The 22,312-nt window shown below is 34.1% G+C and overlaps 2 protein-coding genes and 1 long non-coding RNA gene across 5 annotated transcripts; 2 read left to right on the top strand and 1 right to left on the bottom strand.

Moving 5' to 3' along the window:
• Positions 1-589: 589 nt before the first annotated feature.
• Positions 590-6,392, top strand: LOC107912253 (squamosa promoter-binding-like protein 1). The gene is given in 10 exon segments (NM_001327065.1): positions 590-1,231; positions 1,387-1,568; positions 1,988-2,484; positions 3,232-3,306; positions 3,389-3,496; positions 3,595-3,712; positions 3,831-3,972; positions 4,138-4,288; positions 4,912-5,547; positions 5,927-6,392. Coding segments are annotated over 10 exon segments (2,958 nt in total). The 5' UTR covers positions 590-629; the 3' UTR covers positions 6,374-6,392.
• A 646-nt stretch (positions 6,393-7,038) lies between these two features.
• On the bottom strand, positions 7,039-16,864 carry LOC107912252 (pleiotropic drug resistance protein 3). The gene is made up of 24 exons (XM_016840337.2): positions 16,180-16,864; positions 15,284-15,407; positions 14,841-14,926; positions 14,622-14,706; positions 14,262-14,421; positions 14,108-14,184; positions 13,960-14,013; positions 13,785-13,875; positions 13,307-13,608; positions 12,948-13,229; positions 12,544-12,857; positions 12,294-12,454; positions 12,111-12,214; positions 11,868-12,021; positions 11,635-11,766; positions 11,437-11,507; positions 11,032-11,361; positions 10,393-10,683; positions 9,947-10,030; positions 9,603-9,736; positions 9,064-9,291; positions 8,225-8,396; positions 7,882-8,136; positions 7,039-7,651 (listed from the first exon to the last, which is right to left on the bottom strand). The coding sequence occupies exons 1-24, from the start codon at positions 16,584-16,586 to the stop codon at positions 7,385-7,387; spliced, it is 4,365 nt and encodes a 1,454-aa protein (XP_016695826.1). The 5' UTR covers positions 16,587-16,864; the 3' UTR covers positions 7,039-7,384.
• Positions 7,591-15,032, top strand: LOC107912254 (uncharacterized). 3 transcript variants are annotated; one of them, XR_005921068.1, is made up of 5 exons: positions 7,591-7,726; positions 7,830-8,433; positions 10,497-10,694; positions 11,657-12,891; positions 14,559-15,032. It is a non-coding gene; the product is annotated as an uncharacterized lncRNA (long non-coding RNA). The 3 variants fall into 3 exon arrangements; XR_005921070.1 differs by having other exon boundaries at positions 7,593-7,726; positions 7,854-8,433; XR_005921069.1 differs by lacking the exons at positions 7,591-7,726; positions 7,830-8,433; positions 10,497-10,694 and adding an exon at positions 11,358-11,495.
• Positions 16,865-22,312: the final 5,448 nt, after the last annotated feature.

The following is a 22,312-nucleotide window of genomic DNA, read 5'->3' as shown; positions in this document are numbered from 1 at the left end:
TCTTTTATCAGTGACTTTATATTTTTAAAATCAATAAATTTATGATTTTTTGTGTACCACACCACACCAAACCATTACCCAAACACTTCCCTACAAAGAAACAAACACGTTCCCATCATCATTCATCATCCTCTGAGAAACCTTTTAGAACTTGTCTCAACTGCCGTTCACTTCCCGGCGAACACTTTCCCTTACTTTTTCCTGCAGGCTGTTATCTTAGCAAGTAACCGTTAAGTCTGTTAATCTTTATCTTTGATTCTATATGCGCGGTTAAATTGTAGTTTTTTTTTTCACTTTTTGATGGAAATGTTGTGAGGTAAGGGGAGGAAAAGAGCTCAGTGCTTTGATTTTGGGGTTCTGTGAAAACTGGTCTCTTTTTCATATATAACTTGGTTTGGTATGTGGGTTGTTCTTAATTGGAATCATGGATGCGTTGGTGTACTGTTTTTGGACTTCTGGGGAAGAGCTGAAGCTGATCGGTTGTAATTAATTATTATAGTTTTTCTATTTAGGGTTTTGAAGCTATCTCTAGCTGGGATAGCGTTAAAGTTCGGGGTTTTTCTTGTTAAATTGTGTTTTCTGAGGTTAAATTCCTGGGTTTGGATCTTCTCGTTATCTGGGTTTCATAAATGGAGGCTAGATTTGGAAGTGAAGCTCATCATTTTTATGGTATGAGTCCAGCAGATTTGCGGGCAGTCGGGAAAAGGACAGTGGAGTGGGATTTGAATGACTGGAAATGGGATGGTGACCTTTTCATTGCTAGCTCGATAAATCCGATGTCTGCTGATACCATGGGAAGGCAGTTTTTTCCTCTGGGATCTGGGATTCCTGGGAATTCATCCAATAGTTCATCATCATGCTCTGATGAATTGAATCTGAAAGCTCAGAAAGGGAAAAGGGAATTGGGGAAGAAGAGAAGGGTTACTGTTGTAGAAGATGACAGTTTGAATGAGGAAACAGGTAGCCTTACTTTGAAGCTTGGGGGCCAAGGTGATCATGGCTATCCAATCAGCCAAGGGGAGATGAAAAATTGGGAGGGAACTAGTGGGAAGAAGACTAAGTTGAATGGAGGATCTGGAAATCGTGCAGTATGTCAGGTTGAAGACTGTGGGGCTGATCTGACCAATGCCAAGGATTATCATAGACGGCATAAAGTTTGTGAGATGCATTCTAAGGCTAGCAAGGCACTGGTTGGAAATGTCATGCAGCGATTTTGTCAGCAGTGTAGTAGGTAAGCATTTAAGATTTTCCCTGCTTTGTAGAAATGAATTAGAGAGGCTAGTTTAATCTGTAGAAGTTCTGACAGACAGAAAGTCTGATGATTTTGTGTACTCCAATCCAAAAATAAAAATTTTGGATGATTTGTTTTTTCTCCTTTTTCTGTAGGTTTCATGTTCTTCAAGAGTTTGATGATGGTAAGAGAAGTTGTCGCAGACGTTTGGCTGGCCACAATAAAAGGAGGAGGAAAACTAACCCTGCCACTGTTGTGAATGGCAATTCACTGAATGATGAGCAGACTAGTGGTTATCTACTGTTAAGTCTCTTGAAAATACTTTCAAACATGCATTGTAAGTATCTCAATGGCTTTTTGCTACAACCAATGCTAATGGGTTTATGTCTTGATAATAACCTTTGTTCATTTTATTTTCCTGAATAATGGGACTGGTTTTTCATTCTCCAAATCCTTTTTTTTTTTGTGTGTGTGTATGTGTGTATAAGGCGATTTGATGGCCATGTTTGAACAAGCAAGGCTAAAGGAATTTTCAATTAGTTTATACTTTCTCTAAATTTATGTTCTAGGTGAACTTAAGGAGTTCTTTCTTTTCCTTTTTCTCCTTTTTTCCATCAGAAGAAAACTTAGAACTAAGACACAGAAGAGCTGGAATCATTCTTGACAGTAGCATGATTCTGTTTATCATATTTTTGCCTGGGATATTTTGTATTTGCATTTCATGGGGTGGATGATTCTGTTTTTCTTATATTACAGCTAACAGATCTGACCAGACCACAGATCAGGATGTGCTACCTCAGCTTCTACAGAGCCTTGCAAACCATACTGATGAACAAGGAGGAAGAAACATATCTGGGCTTTTGCCAGAACCTAAAGGTTCAGAAGCTGGTTCGGCTTTGTTTTTGAATGGTGAAGGCCCTTCTCGGCCTTTTAGGCAGCACATCACTGAAGCTGCATCAGAGATGCCACAGAAAGGAGTTCATTCTCATGATGCTAGGGTTACCAATGTCCAGGGCAATGCAGCTGGATCGGTCAAGATGAATAATTTTGATTTGAATGACACATATATTGACTCAGACGATGGTGCAGATGACATAGAAGGGTTTCCTGCACCCTTAAATATGGGGACTAGCTCTCTTGATTGCCCTTCATGGGTCCAACAAGACTCTCATCAGTCAAGTCCACCACAGACCAGTGGGAATTCAGATTCAGTATCTGCCCAATCACCTTCTAGTTCTAGTGGTGATACTCAGGTATCTCTATGTTGCATAATATGCTTGATCGAATGCCATTGGTCGATTAAAATTCCATGGAATTTCTCTCTCACGCATAGGACTTTTGCTAGATGGCTTAATTTTCTGAAGGAAGCTCAAATTGTGCCACAAGTTTGTGTTCTAGGAGTTACAATAGATAGTAGTCAAGCCTCTTCTCTGAGATCAATCTGTGAAGACTTTGTTAAGCAGCCTACCTAAATCCAATTTGCAATACGTAAAGGGGCCCAACTTGAATATAAGAGTGCAAAAACCTAATACTTAGTAGTTGTGGTGGGATGACATCGCATAACACTCCCCTTTACTTGTAGCTCAACAAGGCTTATGTGTAGACAACCTCACATGGGGTTTGATGGGAAGAAAACAGAACACAACCCGAGCTTTGATACCACAGCAATAGATTGAGGAATCCAACTTAAGTATAAGACCACAAGAAACCCAAAATACTTGATAGATGTGGGATAAGATGAATTAGCCAACTCCTCAAATAGTTGTAGAGTGAGCCAGGTTATGGCCTTGTTAAGGAATCATGAACCACAAAGTTTAGCATGTTATGCTGACCTCAAATATTTACTTCTGAGAATTCTGGACAATTTCTGCTTAATATAACATAGGCAGGGAATTTATCTCCCGTCCTACTGTCCTCGAGCAATATGCACAGTGTCATAAAGTTATATGTTATTAAAACTTTAACCTCTGATGATTTGTTTTTGACTTTAACCATTGCAGAGCCGTACCGATAGGATTGTGTTTAAATTATTTGGGAAAGAACCAAATGATTTTCCTCTGCTCTTGCGAGCACAGGTACATAAAAGTTTCTGAATGCAACTATACTTTAGGGTTTTATTGCTTAAAAATATACTTATGAAAATGTTTGAACTTCCAGATTCTTGACTGGCTATCTCATAGTCCCACTGACATCGAGAGCTATATTAGGCCCGGTTGCATTGTTCTGACAATTTACCTTTGTCAATCCAAGGCTGCATGGGATGAGGTAAGCTTGATTTATGTGAAACTATGGATTTTTATCTTCTTTGCTTTTAAATTCTGTCAATTTCTTCATAATTTTAATCCTATGTCATCTTCTGTCAGCTTTGCTGTGATCTGAGTTTCAGTTTGAATCGGCTTCTAGATTGTTCAGATGACACTTTCTGGAGGACTGGATGGATTTGTACAAGGGTTCAAGATCAGATAGCTTTCATTTATAAAGGTCTGTTTGGTCGTTATCGTTATCGGTGTTTATTTAATTGATATGTTGAAATGATTGGCCACGGGAAGCATTTTTTAATGCAGGACCAAATGTCTTGACCAATTTTTTTATGCTACAGGTCAGGTTGTCGTAGATACATCTTTACCTCTCGGAAGCAACCATTCTAGTAAAATTATGAGTGTCAAGCCAATTGCTCTATGTGCAACTGAGAGAGCTAAATTTTCGGTTAAAGGTGTCAATCTGTCTCAGCCAGCTACAAGGTATTCTTTACTTTATTCTCGCAGTGATTATTCTTGTGTCATTGTAACCCTCAATGGCTTAAGAGTGTATATAAAATTAGATATAGATTTACTGCATTGTATGTTTTGCATTGGATTTCTATGCTTGCTTTAGAGCCTAAAATTTTCTTGCATTTCCTATCCCAGGTTGCTCTGTGCAGTAGAAGGGAAGTATCTGGTCCAGGAAGCTACTCATGAGTTGATGGATAGCCATGATGAGTTCAAGGCGCAGGATGAACTTCAGTATCTTAACTTTTCTTGCTCTATCCCCACTGTGACTGGAAGAGGATTCATTGAGGTGATTTTTTTTTTACTTATAATTGATCCTGTTGTTTTCCCTCCTTCCTTGCTGTTATCTTTGACAAGGATTATATGTGAATTCCAGCGAAGTTCCTTTTTAATGGAGTGAGAGTTTACAATGTAGATTGTGGATAATAGGTGTAGTTTTAATTCATCCAAGTTTGGTGTTAAATACTGGTTTGAGGTAATTCCTTGCGTGGACTTCCATTTTTTTTTATTTGGGGGGGGGGGAGGTGGGTGGGTGGGAGGAAGAGACATGTTCTAGGGCTATAAGTGTTTAATGAAATGTTGTGAACTTTATCTAAGTTAAAGTATTTACAGTGGGTCGTAGAAGATGCTTGTGTGCTTCCACAACTTCCATAAATTCATTTCTAGCTCTGTGACTATTGTATTTATGGTGAAAATGTAGAGGCATGACAATTTCTGGTTTTCCGGTTGCACTGTGTTCTCCTGTCACTATGTTCATTTCATGGTGTGGGAAATAAATAGAATCTACTGTAATACTTGCTTTTGTTTCTTTTTCTCTTTTACGTACATCCATGTCATAAGATGCATCTTATATAATTTATTCTGAATATGCCTTTCAATAGCTGAAGTTGACATTTCCTTGATCTTCTCCAGATTGAAGATGATGGTTATAATAGCAGTTTCTTTCCTTTCATAGTTGCGGAGGATGATGTTTGTTCAGAGATCCGTATGCTTGAGAGTTTACTGGAGATTACTGACGCTGAAGCAGCTGTTGACAGAACTGGAAAAATGGAAGCCAAAAATCAAGCCATGGACTTCATTCATGAAGTTGGTTGGCTGCTTCATAGAAGTCAATTGAAGTCTAGATTGGGCCACTTGGATCCTAACTCAGAACCCTTTTCTCTAAGGCGGTTTAAGTGGCTTATGGAGTTCTCTATGGACCATGAATGGTGTGCTGTAGTAAAGAAACTCTTAAATGTTCTTCTTGATGGAGTAGTGGGTTCAGGAGAGCACCCTTCACTTAACCTTGCATTAACAGAGATGGGTCTTCTTCATAGAGCTGTTAGGAAAAATTGTAGACCTCTGGTGGAACTCTTTTTAAGATTCATCCCTGAGAAAGGTTCAAGTAGATTAGGATTGGAGAACGAGATGGTAGCTGGTGGGATTCATGAAAGCTTCTTGTTTAGGCCTGATGCCCTAGGCCCTTCAGGTTTGACTCCTCTTCACATTGCAGCTGGTAAAGATGATTCTGAGGACGTACTGGATGCATTAACTGATGATCCTGGAAAGGTAATCCCTTATTCATTTATTTCTGAGCGTTCCACGAAGGGAACTACAAGAATTGTTTTAATTTTCTAGCATGGTTTTGATGATATTCTGAAATGCATTCCCCTGTTCTTCACTCAATCTGGATTCTGCCACGAGTACAATTCCTTGATTCATAATTTATAGGTCTCTATTACCCATTTGAAGAGTGCACTCTTGTGATAAACTGCCAAGACACTCCCCCTACACTTCTACAAGGATTTGAACATGAGTTGTTTGCTTCAGAATTCTCTGAAATTGGGACCAAGTGTTCAACGTTAAATCTGAACATATTTCTCTTCTTTTCTCTCTTTTTTCGGGGGCTTGAATTTCATTTGAAGAACAACTGTTCATTTCTATTCAGGTCGGCATCGGTGCTTGGAAGAGTGCTCGAGACAGCACTGGCTCTACACCTGAAGATTATGCTCGTCTACGTGGCCACTACTCATACATCCACCTCGTACAGAAGAAAATTAATAAGAGACATTCTGAGCATGTGGTGGTTGACGTTCCCGGTCCCCTCTCTGATTGCAGCACAAACAGGAAGCAAAATAACGAGTCAACTTCTAGCTTTGAGATTGGCCAACTAGAATTAAGGTCCATGAAGCGACATTGCAAGCTTTGTGATCAAAAGCTGGCCTATGGGTATGGAACAGCCAGCAGGTCATTGGCATACAGGCCTGCGATGCTATCAATGGTAGCAATAGCTGCAGTATGCGTGTGTGTTGCTCTACTATTTAAGAGCTGTCCTGAAGTTCTGTATGTTTTCCGTCCCTTCAGGTGGGAATTGTTGGACTATGGAACTAGCTGAAGTCCAATAACTCTTCCTAAGTCGTTAACATTTAATAGGTGGCTTGTATGTATCTGTAATCCGTTTTACGGTAGATTGTAAAAGTAAAATTGAGATGTGGTGTATAACACCAGTGTTTGGACCAAGTTCCGGATGCAGTAATATTGTTTACACACACGTAGCATACATATTTATTTGTGGGTCAGTCGTCAATGGAATGTTATCAATATATTAACATTATACATCATGCATGCTACTCCTCTCTCTCTCTCTGGGCTTTGAAATTCTCGACTTCGACCTTGGTAACATTAGGGGTTGCACTGATCACGATGGTGGAGGATTTTGATTAATCTTAATCTTATTTGACGATCTTTTGCATTTTTCAACTATATACACGTTAACCCATTCAGGATCGCAAAATAATCTTTTATCTTAAAAAGTTGTTGTTAAACAACCGACAGATCAATTTTTCCTATGGGCACAAATCAGGTTTGAAAAGGATTTCAACGCTGATCGATTACTGATGCCTAGGGTTCTCCAATGAATGGTTTGGTATGGTAATTCTGCACTGGAGAAGTAAAAAATGACCCACCGATCGCCATACCCGTGATTCACGTGAAGAGATAAAAGCCCTTTCTTCTGTGAGCACTTTTTTACTCTTTTTTCCGTCACTTTGCAATGAATGAATTCAGTTACTTTAACTGTTCCTTAAAATGTCTATGACAATTCACCTGATGATTTATTAAACGCGTTCTAGTTGCATAAATTTCTGTATTCTTGGTGCTTTATGACTTTTTAAGTGACAGTGTATATCATATAATTAAAGCAGGATAGGGTGACACTAACATTTACAAGTGCTCAATGGCAGAAACTTTCTTTGTTAGACTAACAGATACTATACAGAGAGGATAGAATTGTTTGTTAGGATCATAGTAACTTATTGTAGGAATATATATTTACAATTAATGGGCAAATAAATTTATACTTTTACAAAAGTTTGCCTGAGAGGTTAGGAATTCAAGTAGAAGCGTGTTATCTCCTTTGATAATTTAGTTTAGCTATACCATATGTAAAAACAGATGCAAAGACAAGCGGAAAAGCAAGTAGTACAACGGCTATTATGGGTAGATCTCGATGTTTATACCCATACTGACTGTCCAAGAAGGTGTTGAGTGCTTTTTTCTCTCCAAATGCCATGATTTCTTCCTCTATCTCTCCATATTGTGAAGTGAGGAGACCTTTCAGGGACCACGAACTTGGGGAAATCCAGTAGCCCCAAACCCACCATTTAGGAAATTGCTGCAAGTAATGAAGTAGCAGATATGTGTTACTTTAGCTATCTACAAAAATTGAGTGGTAGCATCAATTTAGTTGGTGAGCATTTAAGCTGAAGCATGTTCTTATGGTTAATCTAGCCATTCTTCTATTTACGTTTTACAGGTGCCTTACTGATTAATTTTATTGGGAATTGTAAAAGTTGTGAAATCAAATTGGGTTTCAGTTAGCAAGACAAGACAGAATTGGCTTACCGGTCCTGGTATGAGGTACCCTGAGAACAAGCTGAACAACGTGTAACAGAGGCTTGCAAATATTGTAGCTACTTGGAAAGTTGGAGTCAAAGAAACCAACATCATGCCTAAATATTTGTAATAGAGCAGCGTACAAAATACGGTGTAAAAGTACCAAAATACTTTGTAAGCGGATCCATAGAAGTTTACAGCTGGATAAGTGATTGTCAGGAATAATACTGCTTCAAGAAAGATATAAGGAATCTCAATAATCACCTGCAAATATGAAGGAACAAATTTATACCAAGACATGCGACCTTCAAAGGTGTCATAGTATCAGAAGGCATTCTATAAAATTTTTGACCTGTGCCAACGAATATGCCCATGAAGAGTACATTCTGGAAAATCTTTCACGGTAGACTATTGTCCTCTGAGTAGACACGAATGGAAGAACAGATGAACAACTGCTTATTCCAGTGAAAATCATGAAAACATACATCGATCCCATTATGTTGAAAAAATCCTGCTCATCATGTCTTTAGAAAGGGGAATAGAATGTCAGCATGTCACACAGTAAGTATATAATCTAATATACTCCAAGCAATTAAAATTTGTAGTTTTTACTTCAGTTCAATAGATACAATTCTAGTATGAATTGACATTCATATAAAATCTGATTCGTTTCTCTTTACACCAAGTAGCTTTCATAACTATGTGCTAGGATAGTAATGCATTTTTTTCTAACATGAATCGTCAGGTGTGCTAATTGCACTTACTAATTAACTTGATATAACATTTCTTACATTTTTGTTAATCTGCTAAATTTTAATTTGTATGTCCTTACTAACTCTCTTACTCTCTCCTCCTCTGTCTTCTTTAGATTTTAGCATGAGGAGACAGGTTGTTAGTACTAATATCTTTTCTTTGTCTCTTTGGCATTCTATTTATCCTTGTAAGTAAGCTAGCAAATTGAACAGGAAAGTTTCATCAGCTAGACTAGTAAAAGAACACAAACTTACGTACAGGAATCAGAATATCCAACAACCATATTTTCTTAATGAACACACATTTTATGTCAACTCTATCAGATAAATCTTAGTGACGCTTCATAAATGAACATTTCTTGGTATAGCTATGTGAACATGGTGTTAAATGATTGGCGATAATAGTAAAGGGTGAAAAAAGATCTAGAAAGCGGCTTACAGGTTTTGTCCTTTCTGCCGAAGTAAGACTCCATACAACAAAGAAGATAAAATAATAAACGCCAACCGTACTAAGTTGTATTTGGGACTTCTCCAATAGGACAAGTGCTGTTTCCAAAGGCATGCTTTAAGTTGCTCCCATCCATTTTGTGGAAAGGGTGTAGAAAATTGTAGTTTCTCTGAACCCTGTGTTGGAAGGCTTTGGCTTTTAACAATTTCTTTGTTTCTCCTACAGAGAAGAAACATTATATCACTTTGTATTAAAAGTTAGCATGCAAGACCTTATTTGATAAAAGCTTTCTTCATTTACTTTTAGGTGGGGGAAGTGGTCTAAGAAAGATAAGAGGGTGCATGCTTAAATACTTAACTGAATGCGTAAGTTCTATGAAGAACTAAATGGGGAGGGGTCAGTGATTCGGTCAAAAATAAAAAATAAGAACTGCAAGATACCCAAATGTGACATCTTTAATACTTACCCTAGTTAGTGGCGAAACCATGGCAACTTAATAGTTTTCTAACACATTTATGATAATGACTTACTTGTAGAGATGGGATTCTTTGTAGATACAGGCAAAGTCTATTCCAAGTTGAGCTTCCACAGAAGGACTGGTGACTTCTAACATCCATGTCGCTGGGTTATGATTTTCTTTAATTTTTGGTACTCCAGGTATACCCTGCCAGAAGGGTGTAAATTGTTGTCATGATTGGACGAGTTAAAAAGAGAGTCGCCATAGAAAGGCCATATGTTTTACTTAGGGTGATATTCCTTTATTATACTTTCATTTCCATGTCAAGCATAGGGATTAAGGTCCTAGACTCCAAGCTACAAAGCATGTAGACATGTAATGAATAAACTTTTCATAATGATTGATTTTTAGGATTACCTCAAAGTATTCGATAAGCCTACTTGAATGCTGACCCAGTTCTCCAGAATATATCATTTGTCCCCCTCTTTTCATCAAAATAAGCTGCAAGGATACACGCATGTTATGCAGAAACAAATGTTGGACCTGATAAAATGTATTTAGGCCCAAATTCTTCTATCCAGTTAACTTTGGTGAGAATTTTCCATTAACATAAACCATTAGGGTTTTTCATGTTTTAGCTTATGATGAGGAGCTAAAGATTTGAGAAGTAATCTATAATTGGCTCTCTTTGCTCTTTGGTGTTTCTTGTCTAATGCATGATTAAGTTCCATCTAATAACATACGATAGTTCATTTCATTTAAATGTGAAAAAAAAAGCACCAGAATAGTTTTCCCAAAATGCTAAGTTGTAATTTTTATTTCAAGAACTAATTACCATGAATGCAATTCTGCCATTTAATTACCTCATCAAATGATTCAAATATGTCGATACTTGGCTGATGGATGGTGCATACAATTGTCCTCTTTGTGTTAACAATATTCTTCACAACTCGCATGACAATTGCAGCTGCTCTGGCATCTAAACCTGAAGTTGGCTCATCCATAAATATTATGGATGGATTAGAAACAAGTTCTACTGCAATGGTTAACCGTTTACGCTGCTCTGGTGATATTCCACTTACATGCGGGATGCCAACTAAAGCATCTTTGATTTCATCCAACTCAATCATTTGAAGAACCTCTGCTACAAATTCCTATTGGATAGGTAAGTGAGTTAAACACTTTAGTCAAGTTATTCATAATTATGATATAATCTTAGCATATATAAAAAGTCTCAGGGACAATTTAAGCCAATGTCACACCTATGTAGGTGATGGTTTGCTACATATTTTTCAATTTTGTACACTTCCTTTTTTCTCTACATGAGGTATATACAGTTTTTCCAGTTCCACGCAAAAGTATAAGAGCACTGCTGCAACTGATCCTTTCTAGATATAGAGGTCATGTGGCAAGGATAGGTCTGAATTTTCGATCTTTGCCTAGTGACTGCAAGCTGTTTAATTGAGCATTGTAAACTTGAATAAGGTTTGAACATTTCTTACCAATCTTTGATGCTTATTAATCTCAGTTGGTAGACGCAACCAAGCTGAGTACATCACTGATTCCTCTACTGTAATCATTGGAGAATGGATGTCAGTTTGCTCACAGTAAGCTGATATTCTAGCATATGTTTCTTGGACTTTGGGGTACCCTCCAATTCTTATGTCTCCTTCAATATAACCACCTGTTTTTCTTCCTGATAGTACATCCATTAGTGTTGTTTTCCCTGCTCCACTAACACCCATCAAAGCTGTGAGAACTCCAGGTCTAAATGCACCGGTAATATCTTGAAGTAGCTGTAGTCTTTGTGGATACCCCTGCTCTCTCAGTTTCTGGGAATACATAGAAGACATTAAAAAATATTTTATTTATATTTGAAAAATTGGGCTTGAGAATGAACATAGTACCTTCGGAGTATCAACAAAGTATTGCACATCCTTGAATGATATCGTTATGGGCTTAAAAGGTAAAACCATTTCTGTAATAAAAAAACATGATTATATTATTTTGGCATGCGAACCTATATTGTTTGTTCACTTCATATGGCATCCAGTAAATGCTTTCTGATATAATGTAGTACTATATAAATAACAAGAGCTTCTCACCCTTAACTTTTCTTTCTGTTAGAGAGTCAACACTGGGCAATTCTTTTTGCAGAGCTGTGTCACTCAAATCCTCTTTTGCCTTTAGGTAAGAAAATCTTTCATGAGAAATAATAGCCCGAGAACTCCCTGGAGCTGCAACAACATATACAGGTTAGTACTTCAAAGATTTTATTCACCTCAATTTTTTTTTCTATCATTATTTTCTTGTATATGCTTGCTAAGGTACAACTTACGCTTTAAAAGGCTCAAAGCAAAGGTGAAACCAATGTTAAAAATCATCCAGAACCCTATCAATGCTCCTACTGATATCCAATAGTAGTAGTCACTGAAGTTTAACCCACGTTTTTCTAGAACTTGCTGTCCTAAGGTGGCATTTGAAGATGAAACCTGCAAGTGAATGGCCAGAAAACATGGGAGTGTCAATAGATATGTTGATCTGCATTTGAATAACAAAATAACAATTGTTTTCCTTTCACCTGTTGCCACCTTGGTGCTAGAAATTCATTCACTGCAACACCTATTTCAGAATATGCAAGTGGGGAAAGCCAAAAGCCCCATTTGACCCAAGCAGGTAGGAAAGCTGCGGAAAAGGTTTGCAACATTAATATAAGTTCTTTACGTCTTTTTAATCTCCTCATGTAACTAATGAATGGACTTACGCCGTGGAATTATGAAGCCACTGAATAAAAATATCACCAATAATGTAAAAAGACTAAAATTTGCTGCAAAAGGTGGGTCTCTGACAACTGAAGCAATTAAACGGAATAGTGAAATTGCCATTTGATGAACAAGGAAAAGGAGGAAGAGCAGGCGGAAGAACCTGAAAACCAATAATAGGCTTAGAAGATGATAACATTTGTTAAAATTTAGCTACTTTAACATTAGATAATTTTTGTTAACATAATAAACCTTTCTGGTTCAGGACTGTAACCAATCACATAGTATGTAAGAGCTGTCCACAGAAAAGCATCCATCAATGAAAATGGAATCTTTAGAATAGCAGCCGGAATGGAATATGCCCATGCTGGGTAGAAGTAGAAATCTCTTTGCTTATAGAACACAGAAAGTCTGGAAACAGTTAATGCCAACTCAGTAATTCCGGTCGTCATAAGCCTTATGAGAGCATAAAACAGGGAACCCTGGTAATAGCTTGCATGGACAAGGTCAAGCTTCATCCGAGTGCGAATAAAGATGGTCATCGTTATGAGTGCAATAACTACAAGCTGCATGTAGGAAGCATCCAAGGCTGGTTAGTGGGTATGTTGATCGCCAAAGTTTGATACTATACACATGCTTATTATGATTGTTATTACCTGTGACGATTTAAAGATATGAACAAATGAGTTTCTCTTCATGAGAAGCCATTCTCTTGCCATGCATGTTTTGAGTAATTCCCATTTTCCCATTGAATACATGTTGAATGACAAGGCACTTTTATGACTCTCACGTTTGTTGAAAGGTGTGCACAGTTCTTCATTTAGCTTCTGGGCTGCTTGAAACTTCTTGAATGCAACTATAAAGTTGTCCACAGAAACAAAACTATGATGTTGGTCTTTACAATACCAGTATTGTGCTTGGTCCCTTTCAGAAAGCAGCTGAAATTAATTTATTTTAAAACATCAGTTAAAGAAGAATGACATGAAACGTTCTAAGTGGATTAATGAACACATACTTCTTGGAGGAAGTCAGCAACGCCTTTGCGCTCAGGGCACCTAAAACCACAATGTTCAAAGAACTCTTGAACAGAACTGCGTGGTCCTTGGTATACAATCTTTCCTTCTGCCATCAGAATAATGTCGTCAAAGAGATCAAAGATCTCTGGTGCCGGTTGAAGAAGTGATACTAGAAGTGTTGCCTCTGTAATGTGGGTTAGTTGCTGTAAACAGGTAACTATTTGGAAGGTAGTGGAGCTGTCTAAGCCAGTTGATATTTCATCCATAAAGAGTGCTTTATTTGGACCGATGATCATTTCCCCTATCAAAAGAAAACATAGAAAATCCATTAGAATGACATGATTTTGTATGGCTCAGGGAGTTATATGATCAGGGTTTCATAAAGGTCCCTTGTTATTTGCTAGGGCTTTATGGAGCATTAATCTCGGTTCTCTTAAACTTTATAACTTTAATAGGAAGGTGAGAGAACTACACAACCTGTTGTCAGCCTTCTCTTTTGACCTCCTGAGATACCTCTGTTCATTGCATCTCCCACTATAGTATCGGCACAAATGTCCAGTCCAAGAATCTGAGTGGAAATGAATGATTGTGGAACTGTTAGAGAAGAACATGGATTTCATTTTATACATTTCTTTTCTTTCGAGAGAATTACCTTCAATATATAATCTGTCTGGAGAGTTCCTTTTAATCCTTCAACAGAAATTGCCTGTTAACACAGATTATAGTCAGAGGTGGTTCCAAAGGCTTTGATATCCAGCCCTCGCTAAGTGCTGATATGAACACTATTTCTTGCAAATTACCTTCATGTATGTGTCTATATCTGGTTCCGGAACAATGCCAGATTGCTTCTCCCTTCTACTGATTTCTTTTAACATATCTTTATTCATAGACAATTTAAGATCAGTTTACTGTTATGAAAGCATGATTGTTGGTACAAGATGCAAAGTAATATACCTGCTCTGTCTCCAATGCCCTGGCAACGAGCTGAGAAGTCAAGTGTTTCTCTTACAGTCATTTCAGAAATGTGTAGGTCATATTGACTTATGTAAGCTGATGTATTCCGAGGCACAAACTCTGTGAACTTGTAACCATTGTAGGATATTTCCCCTGTGACCTGAAATAAAAGTATTCCCCAAGATTGATTGTAGTTCAATCCACAAACTTTTCATTATTCTTGAACTTATTAGATGCTACATGTCATTTGGTTGTAGTTTTGGAATCAATGATTAAAATTTTGTATTGTATTTCCAGTTCGGCTAATGCAGATTATTCAGATTGCTAATTCAAGAGGGATTTGATGGACAAATAGAAAACCTTGAGAGATGGATTAAGCTTCCCTGAAAGTGCTTGTAACAAGGTGGTCTTTCCGCAGCCTGGATGGCCAAGCAATAGAGTCATCCTGCATAAAAAGAGTGAGTTTTTGGCAGCTTATCTGTTACTTTTTTGGTATATCTATTGTTTTCTAAAAAGCAGCCTAAACTCATAGATCATGCATAGCCGACAAGAATGTAGAAGTCGGTAGCCAAAGTGAACCTTGAGGGCTTGATGATGCCACTGATATCTTTGAGAATTTTTATCTTGTGTGATTGAGACTTGCATCTGCTAACTTTTGTCAAAGCCTGTTTAACATTATAAATCTCTCCCATTAGGGTGATATATATCCAAATTGTAATGAACAAGAGCGCATTTCAGGAAGATGAAACCAAAATATTACAATTTTATGTATTATGAGAGTGAAGAAGATGATCCCAGTTATTTAATTTTCTAAAAACAAAGAATTTCCCATTATTTAAGCATATAAAGCTGAAAAAGCTACGAAGATTTGGGAAGAAAACCTGTATTATTGATTTGCTTTAGGATGGGTAAGGTAAGCTATTATGAATAGAAGTTTTAGATATTTCATTTTCTATAGTCTTTTTAGATATTATATTTAGTAAGAAACAATTGTAGTGGGACATATTGCAAAAAATACTTACAGAGAATACAGTGGTGATGGTGTTCCAAAGTGTAGGAATGGGCTTCCCTTGAACTACTTCACAATCTGCTTCCACTGACAAATTCTGGAATCTCACATCAATAGTTGGAAATTCCAACCCCACTCTAAGCACAAATGTCACTGTCAGCTGCAAGCTAGGAATCTATAACATATTTTATCTTTTGATTGACTTATTTTTCATAAATCAATTTCATATATATTGAATCATTGATGTTACTCATACTATTAGATATAATACATGCATAAGCATTGCATTAAACCATAATCCTTATGATTTTGCTTTTTCCATAATTGATTAAATATACTATACTATACTATAAAATATTTTAAAATATTTTAATTTATTTATGTTAGATTTTTTTAGGTAATTATCTTTAAAATTTTAATAGAAAATATATAAGGATAGTGAAAGATGTATATAAATAATAAATAAAAATAATCATACTTTTAAAAGTTTTAAAAAATAATAATAACATAGATAAATTTGAGTGAATTTTGAAACTCATATTTTAGGTTATCCCAGTTTAAATAACTATATGTATGATATGATACCATGAACAAATTTGGTTGAATCTAACTGACTCAACTATGAACACGTGTGCCAAAAGTGTTTTTATATTTTCATTAGTTATAACTAAATTTTTTTATTTACCAAACTTGTTTTAAATTAAAAAAAAATGAAAACAGAAAATATTGTGACATCCTAATTAATATTTTTTTAGTTTCAACTGAAGCGAGACTCGAAAGGATTGAAGCGCAAGGCATTCGCTAGCTTTTTCTGTTAAATGCAAGTTTTTCAAGCATGAAAGGTAAATGGTATAATAACTGCTTCGAAGCAAAAGAGAGAGAGAGAGAGAGAGACGTATAGATTCTTGCCTGCCTATTCGTTCTTTCAGTTTCTCCAAGAGGCGAAGATTATCGTACTCAATTTTGGTAATGAGTTTCTCGATAAAAACGCTGCGCTCCAATGCTCCCAGCTTGGTAACATCGATCACCTTCCTCTTCCCCTCAATTTTGATATCCTCTTCTTCTTTGGTAGTGTCATTTAAAAGCTGGAAATCGAACAATGAGGTTCTTACGCGCTTAAAAGTGGGCAGTCTCTGAATCGCAGCCCACTGCAACTCCATCTCGTCATCATTATTTTCTCTCAACGACGACGACACCGCGAGGTCCGAGGTAGTGCTCCTGAAGCTTGACGATAAGTGGCGAAAAGGTGACCTCAGGTTTCTCTCTGTCTCACCCAGCTCTTCCATGTCATGGTTCCCTACTTCATGATGCCCCATCTTTCTTTTCGCTAAAGAGAGACCTTTCTTTCAGGGAGTTGGATGATAAATATGAACCGTATCGTGTTTTTGCATGTTTCTATTTGCCTCTTAGTTATCTCTTTATTATCAAGTAAAGGCTAAAGCTGCTTACGTTACTACGTTGAATGCAATACAGCGAGGCCCAATTTTTTTTTAAATCTTGAGCTTCGGTCAAAGTTACAGTATGGGGCTGCTTTATGTGTGCACTATATATATATTGCCTTAATTATTTGGTCAAAATAATACGAAACAAAAACAAAGCTTTGTTGTGAGTACAAAAGATTGCTGATAAAATATAGTGGAAGAATTTGAGAAATTAAATATATAAATTTAACGTGAAAATATTTTATAAAAAGGATAAAAAATTATGAAGAAAGATAAATTTATTATAATGGTAAAATGATGAAAAGTAAAAAAATAGAGATAAAAATAAAACCTCGAAAATAAAGAACCATCAAAATATAAATATAAAATTTTCTAAATGTGTTATGAGTTTTAATATTTTAATGGGTCAAATATAATCTAGAATAATCAGAATTCGATTTAAACAAATAAACAATGTTTAACTGGAAGACATCTTTAAACAAATAAATACAAGTCATACTCAACAATTGTTTTTTTTTTAATTTATTTTTTGTATGGTTGTCAAAGTGAAATGTTTGTTGTGGGATTTTGTGGGAGACATCCTTAAACTATTATATTTTGTTTAAACAAGCCCTTATATTATTTATTTAAAAAAAATAATTTAAGGGCGTACTTAAATAAAGTGTGGTAATTTAAGATTTTTTTAATATATTAATCATAATAAATTTTAAAAATAAAATTAATAAGTATTTTCCAACAACTTAGAGGAAGTTTTGAATTTTTGAACATTCGAATTTAAGTTACATAAGCATAATTTCATGTGATCTTCGATTAATCATGTGTATATATTATATATGAGTTTTGTTTGACTCTTTATTCATTTCTATTTGTATTAATTTAATTTTATATTATAATATATGTACTTTTATGTATAATAATAATAAAGAATTTCAACTGCAGATCTTATTTAACCTTAAATGCTATAATTCAACCGCTTGCATAACACAAAAGGAGGATCAACACCTCATATGAAAAGTTCCAAGGACTTTGCCTTAAATAAAGCAATCAAATCCTCATCAAGAAAACTTTGTATCAGTAGAGGAGGATCTGTGAACATCCTCAAACTAATAACCTGATGCGTCAGACTAGCAATACAGTCCGCCGATTGCAAAATTGGATTTTTTGAAATTATAGTGCTTTTTTTCCCTTTAGTTAATGCTTATTATAATTAAGGATCCAACATTTTGCCAAGTTATAGTTTTGAGTAGTGCGGAATTTTGAGAATAAATCTAATTGAAATTTAAAAAATTTTAAAAAATTAAGGGTTCAACCATTTTTTTTGGTAAACTATTAAAATTAGTCTTTTTTATTTGTCCCAGGTTACATTTTAGTCACTTATGTTTGAAATGTTACGTTTTAGTTACTTACATTATCGTGTTGTAACATTTTAGTCACTGAGCTGTTAATTGTCGTTAACGATATAATAGTAAGCTAATGTGGCACATTAAATCATCATTTCGAACGAAAATTTTAGGTTAAATTTTATAATTGGTCCTTATATTTTTTTTCATTTTGAGCAATTTATTTTTTTTCTTTTATGTTTTTTTAACTTTTCTTTTTTTCTCTCTTTATTTTCCATTATCTTCTACTTCTCTCTCTGTTTTCCTCCCTTATTTATTTCTTTTAACGTAGTTTTTTTTATGTTTTCCATTTATTAAAATTAGTCCACAAGCTCGCCTCACTCAAAAAATTTAAATTGTTTTAAAAAATAAAAGTATAGAGACTAGTTTTAACAAATGAAAAATATAGAAAAACTACGTTAAAAGAAATGAAGAGGGGAAGAAAATAGAGGGAGAAGCAGAAGAAAATGAAAAATAAAGAAAAAAAAAAAATTAAAAGAACATAAAAGAAAAAAAGTAAACTGCTTAAAACGAAAAAATATCCGGTTGTATAAATTAACCTAAATTTTTTGTTTGAAATAATGATTTAACGTGCCACGTCAGTTTACCGTTATACCATTAATGGCAATTAATGGCTCAGTGACTAAAATGTTACAACACGATAACGTAAGTGACTAAAACGTAACATTTCAAACATAAGTGACTAAAATGTAACATAAAGTAAACAAAAGTGACTATTTTGATAGTTTATTATTATTATTATTTTAAATTGGAGGTTTAACTTTTAAAAGTTGCGAAAATCTTAATAAATTTTCAAAATGAAAGATTTTAAGAAAACCTAAGTAAATTTTTCAAAAAATTTTAGGCTACTAATAAAAGTTGCAAAAATTTGGAAGGCAAAAGTACATGGCTCCCATTAACATCCGCTGTTTTTGCTCCATTTGTACGTTGACCATGGTTTGGTTTATAATCGGTAATTTAAGGTGATAAAAAGGGTTGATTAGGATCAGAGGTGAAAGGGGTTGTATAAAATTTTAATTTTTTATATAGTATATATCTTTATAATTTTTAAATGATTAAATTAAATTTTTATAATTTTAAAGAAATTAAAGTATAATTTTATCATTATTAATTTAAATTTTAAAAAAAAATAAAAAACTTAAATGATAATTTTTTATTTTAGGGGAGCCGGCCATGCCACCCCTAGAATCTCCTCTGGTTAGGATGTACCACTTAACAAAATTTCATATCATATGGAAATTGAGGTTGCTATAGCAATCAAATGAGAAAAAAATGATAGATGTACACTCGAAGGTTGGTAATTTTCTGACTTTGAATTCATTATTTCAAAATTAATTGAGCAATAATTTCAAGGTTTACTTAAGAATATTAAATAAAAATATTAAAATGTTCATTTAAATTTTTTTTTCATATATCTATTCCTAAACTTGATTAATGTGGGTTCATGTCATAATTAACCAATAAACCAGCAGGCTGCGGTTCGGTGTGGAAGGGAGGTTTAGGGTCAATGGTTACGGCTTTACTATCAAAGTCTAAATGCGTTAAAGGAGAAAGTCATGCGTTCATGAATGCAGGCAAAGCTTGAAATTTATATATATTAAACGTCGACTTTCCAAATTAATTGAATCTTGAAATGCGTGCAGATGTCTTGTGGAGTACCGAAAATGGGGAATTAATTATTATATCACCTGATTTGAGTAATAAATGAATCTATGTATGCACACTTTTTTTTTTTGAAATGCACGCTTCTTTAGCTGAGGATTTAGGATTTTAATTTTGGAGGATCAACTTACTACATAATAAACAATCAATTTAAAAGAAAAAATATTTTAATATAACAATAGATATAAATATATAAATAATCGATTAAAAAATAGTATTCTAACATAATAATCGATTTAAACAATCAATTCAAAAGAAGCAGTATTCTAACATGACAATCAATTTAAACATAAAAATAATCGATTAAAAAAACAATATTCTAACATTACAATCGGTTCATTCCAAATTTGACGAATTCATAATCATCCAAAATCAACCAAATTTGATCATCCAAAAACAAATATATATATATGCAAAGGGGGAAATTGCAAAAAATATTAAAACTTAAGATCTACTTATATTTTTAGGAGGACTATAGTATATCTATAAAGGACTAAATTACAAAAATTTTAAACTTATGACCCTTGAACCTCTACTAAACTCCCCCATTGCACTTGTTTTCAGCAAAGAGCACCTGGATAATAAATAAGTGCAGTTTTTTGGGATTAGTTAAATCATAAATTGCTAGCATTAAATTTCTGTATATATATTTGGGGCATATCACGTGATGTATAAGTACAGCTGTTTTAGAAAATATGAAGTGTTATCGAATGATGTATGGTAGATTAATATTGAAGCTACAAAATCTTCACCATATCATTCTGCCCTAACCAATGAACATTTAAATAATTTGGCAACTGCCTTCCAATTTAACCAATGGGAGGCAAACAGAAGGCGTGTTTTGTAAGAGATGATGCGCAAACTGTGTGTGTCTTAAGCAATAAATGAGCCTCGCAGTAGTTGTCTGGTCTGATCTTTATTCTTTCTTCCATGATGTCCGGATTTTTTGTGATTCGATTCCAGCATTAATTTCAAGCTGTAAGCCTTTTAGGTCGTTGAAAAGTAAATTAAATTGTTTGGGAGTCGAATGTGGATAAAAACAAAGGTTCAAGGACGAAATTGAAAAAAAATTGTGAAGTTTAGAGTTTAAATGTTACTCTATCCCCTTCTTTTATGTCTTCTTGTCTTTATCAATTTATTGTAATTGTGTTTAATATTAAATTTTGATTTTATTTCTGTACGAATAGGTGATTCGTTTCAACTTTGAACAGTGGCTGAGTGGCACACCTCTTAAAATAGAAAAGTTTTCATTTAAATTGTTTTATAATTTATAAAATTTTAAATTAACAATAATAAAATTATAATTTGATCCTAAAAATAATAAAAAATTAATTTAATCTTTTAAAATTATAAATATATAGACTATTAAAATAATAAAATTATATTTTTACTATTCCGGTCTCAAAAAAATTTTCCTGACACCACCACTTACTTTGAAGTCTAGATTTTATAATACATCTCTTTCTTATTACCTTTACAATATATTTTTTTATTTTTTTTGCCGATATAATTTTAATTCTTTTAGGTTTATTCGTTGTATGATAGTAGTTTTTTTTTTTGCAGACTAAAATGTATTTTGATCATTTCCCTTTATTTGTTAATTTGTAAACAAAAAGATGATATATATTCTTTTCATTAAGTGTTTAATGTATTTGTAATTTACTACCAAAATAAATTATAATTTAAGTTACAAGTATAATATTATTATTTTAAAAATTATACTAAAATTAAGTATAAATTATTTCGGGTTTTTTCTCTCAATTTTGGGATCAAGTAAATTTTAGGTTAGATCAATTTTAGGTTCAAGTCAATTCGGATTTAAATTGATAACTTTTGATTGTCAAATTAAGATGGGTCAAGTTCAAATTAACCGGGTGAAATTTTTTGATTTCAAGTAGAACTTTCGGATTTAGAATAGAATTGACATGTATAACTATTTTGTAATGGGCTGCGTCAATTGATATTTTTCTTAACAGAAAAAAAAAAGGTTTGGACTAAATCAATATTTAACCCTTTTGATTCTGATTACCTTCCTGATATTCGCATTTTTATATATGTATATATATAATATTTTATTAAATAACTATAAATTAAATTATAAATATCTAAAAAACTATCGATAAATTTAAAATAATATACTAAAACACATTAATAATATCATAAAATAAAATTGAGATGCTTTTATAATAGGAAGACAAAATAGGACAGCATCCCATACGAAAGTAATTAATAAAATAAATAAATATTGAACAAAATCAAAAGTTCCGACAGCTGTGCTTAAATGTATATTTAAGATCAGGGTTCAAAAAAAAAATCAGGGTTGAAATTCATTTTCCTTCAATTTGTAATATATAAAAAATTAAAAGTGAAATACTTGGACCTCATTATTCATATATTTTTATAGGAATCACACATGATAAAAATTTGAATAAAAATAATTTAAATTATGAATCGATATATGATTACTTATCATGAACTTGAATTTTAACACTTAAAATTTGAAGGCATCAATCTTTTCAATGTTAAAGTTTTGTTCGC

Source organism: Gossypium hirsutum, chromosome D11, assembly GCF_007990345.1.
Source record: "Gossypium hirsutum isolate 1008001.06 chromosome D11, Gossypium_hirsutum_v2.1, whole genome shotgun sequence".
In the NCBI taxonomy this organism is placed as follows: Eukaryota; Viridiplantae; Streptophyta; class Magnoliopsida; order Malvales; family Malvaceae; genus Gossypium; species Gossypium hirsutum.
The sequence above is the reverse complement of the archived record's forward strand: the minus strand, read 5'-3'. Positions and strand labels throughout refer to the sequence as shown.

Excerpts from the sequence above, each read along its gene's own strand:
- LOC107912252 (XM_016840337.2), bottom strand. The coding sequence starts at position 16,586 with ATGGGGCATCATGAAGTAGGGAACCATGACATGGAAGAGCTGGGTGAG. Across the intron at positions 14,707-14,840 it reads GGCATCATCAAGCCCTCAAG|GATGACTCTATTGCTTGGCC; the intron begins GTTCACTTTGGC and ends CTTTTTATGCAG. Across the intron at positions 10,031-10,392 it reads TATTTGAATCATTTGATGAG|CTTATTTTGATGAAAAGAGG; the intron begins GTAATTAAATGG and ends GTATCCTTGCAG.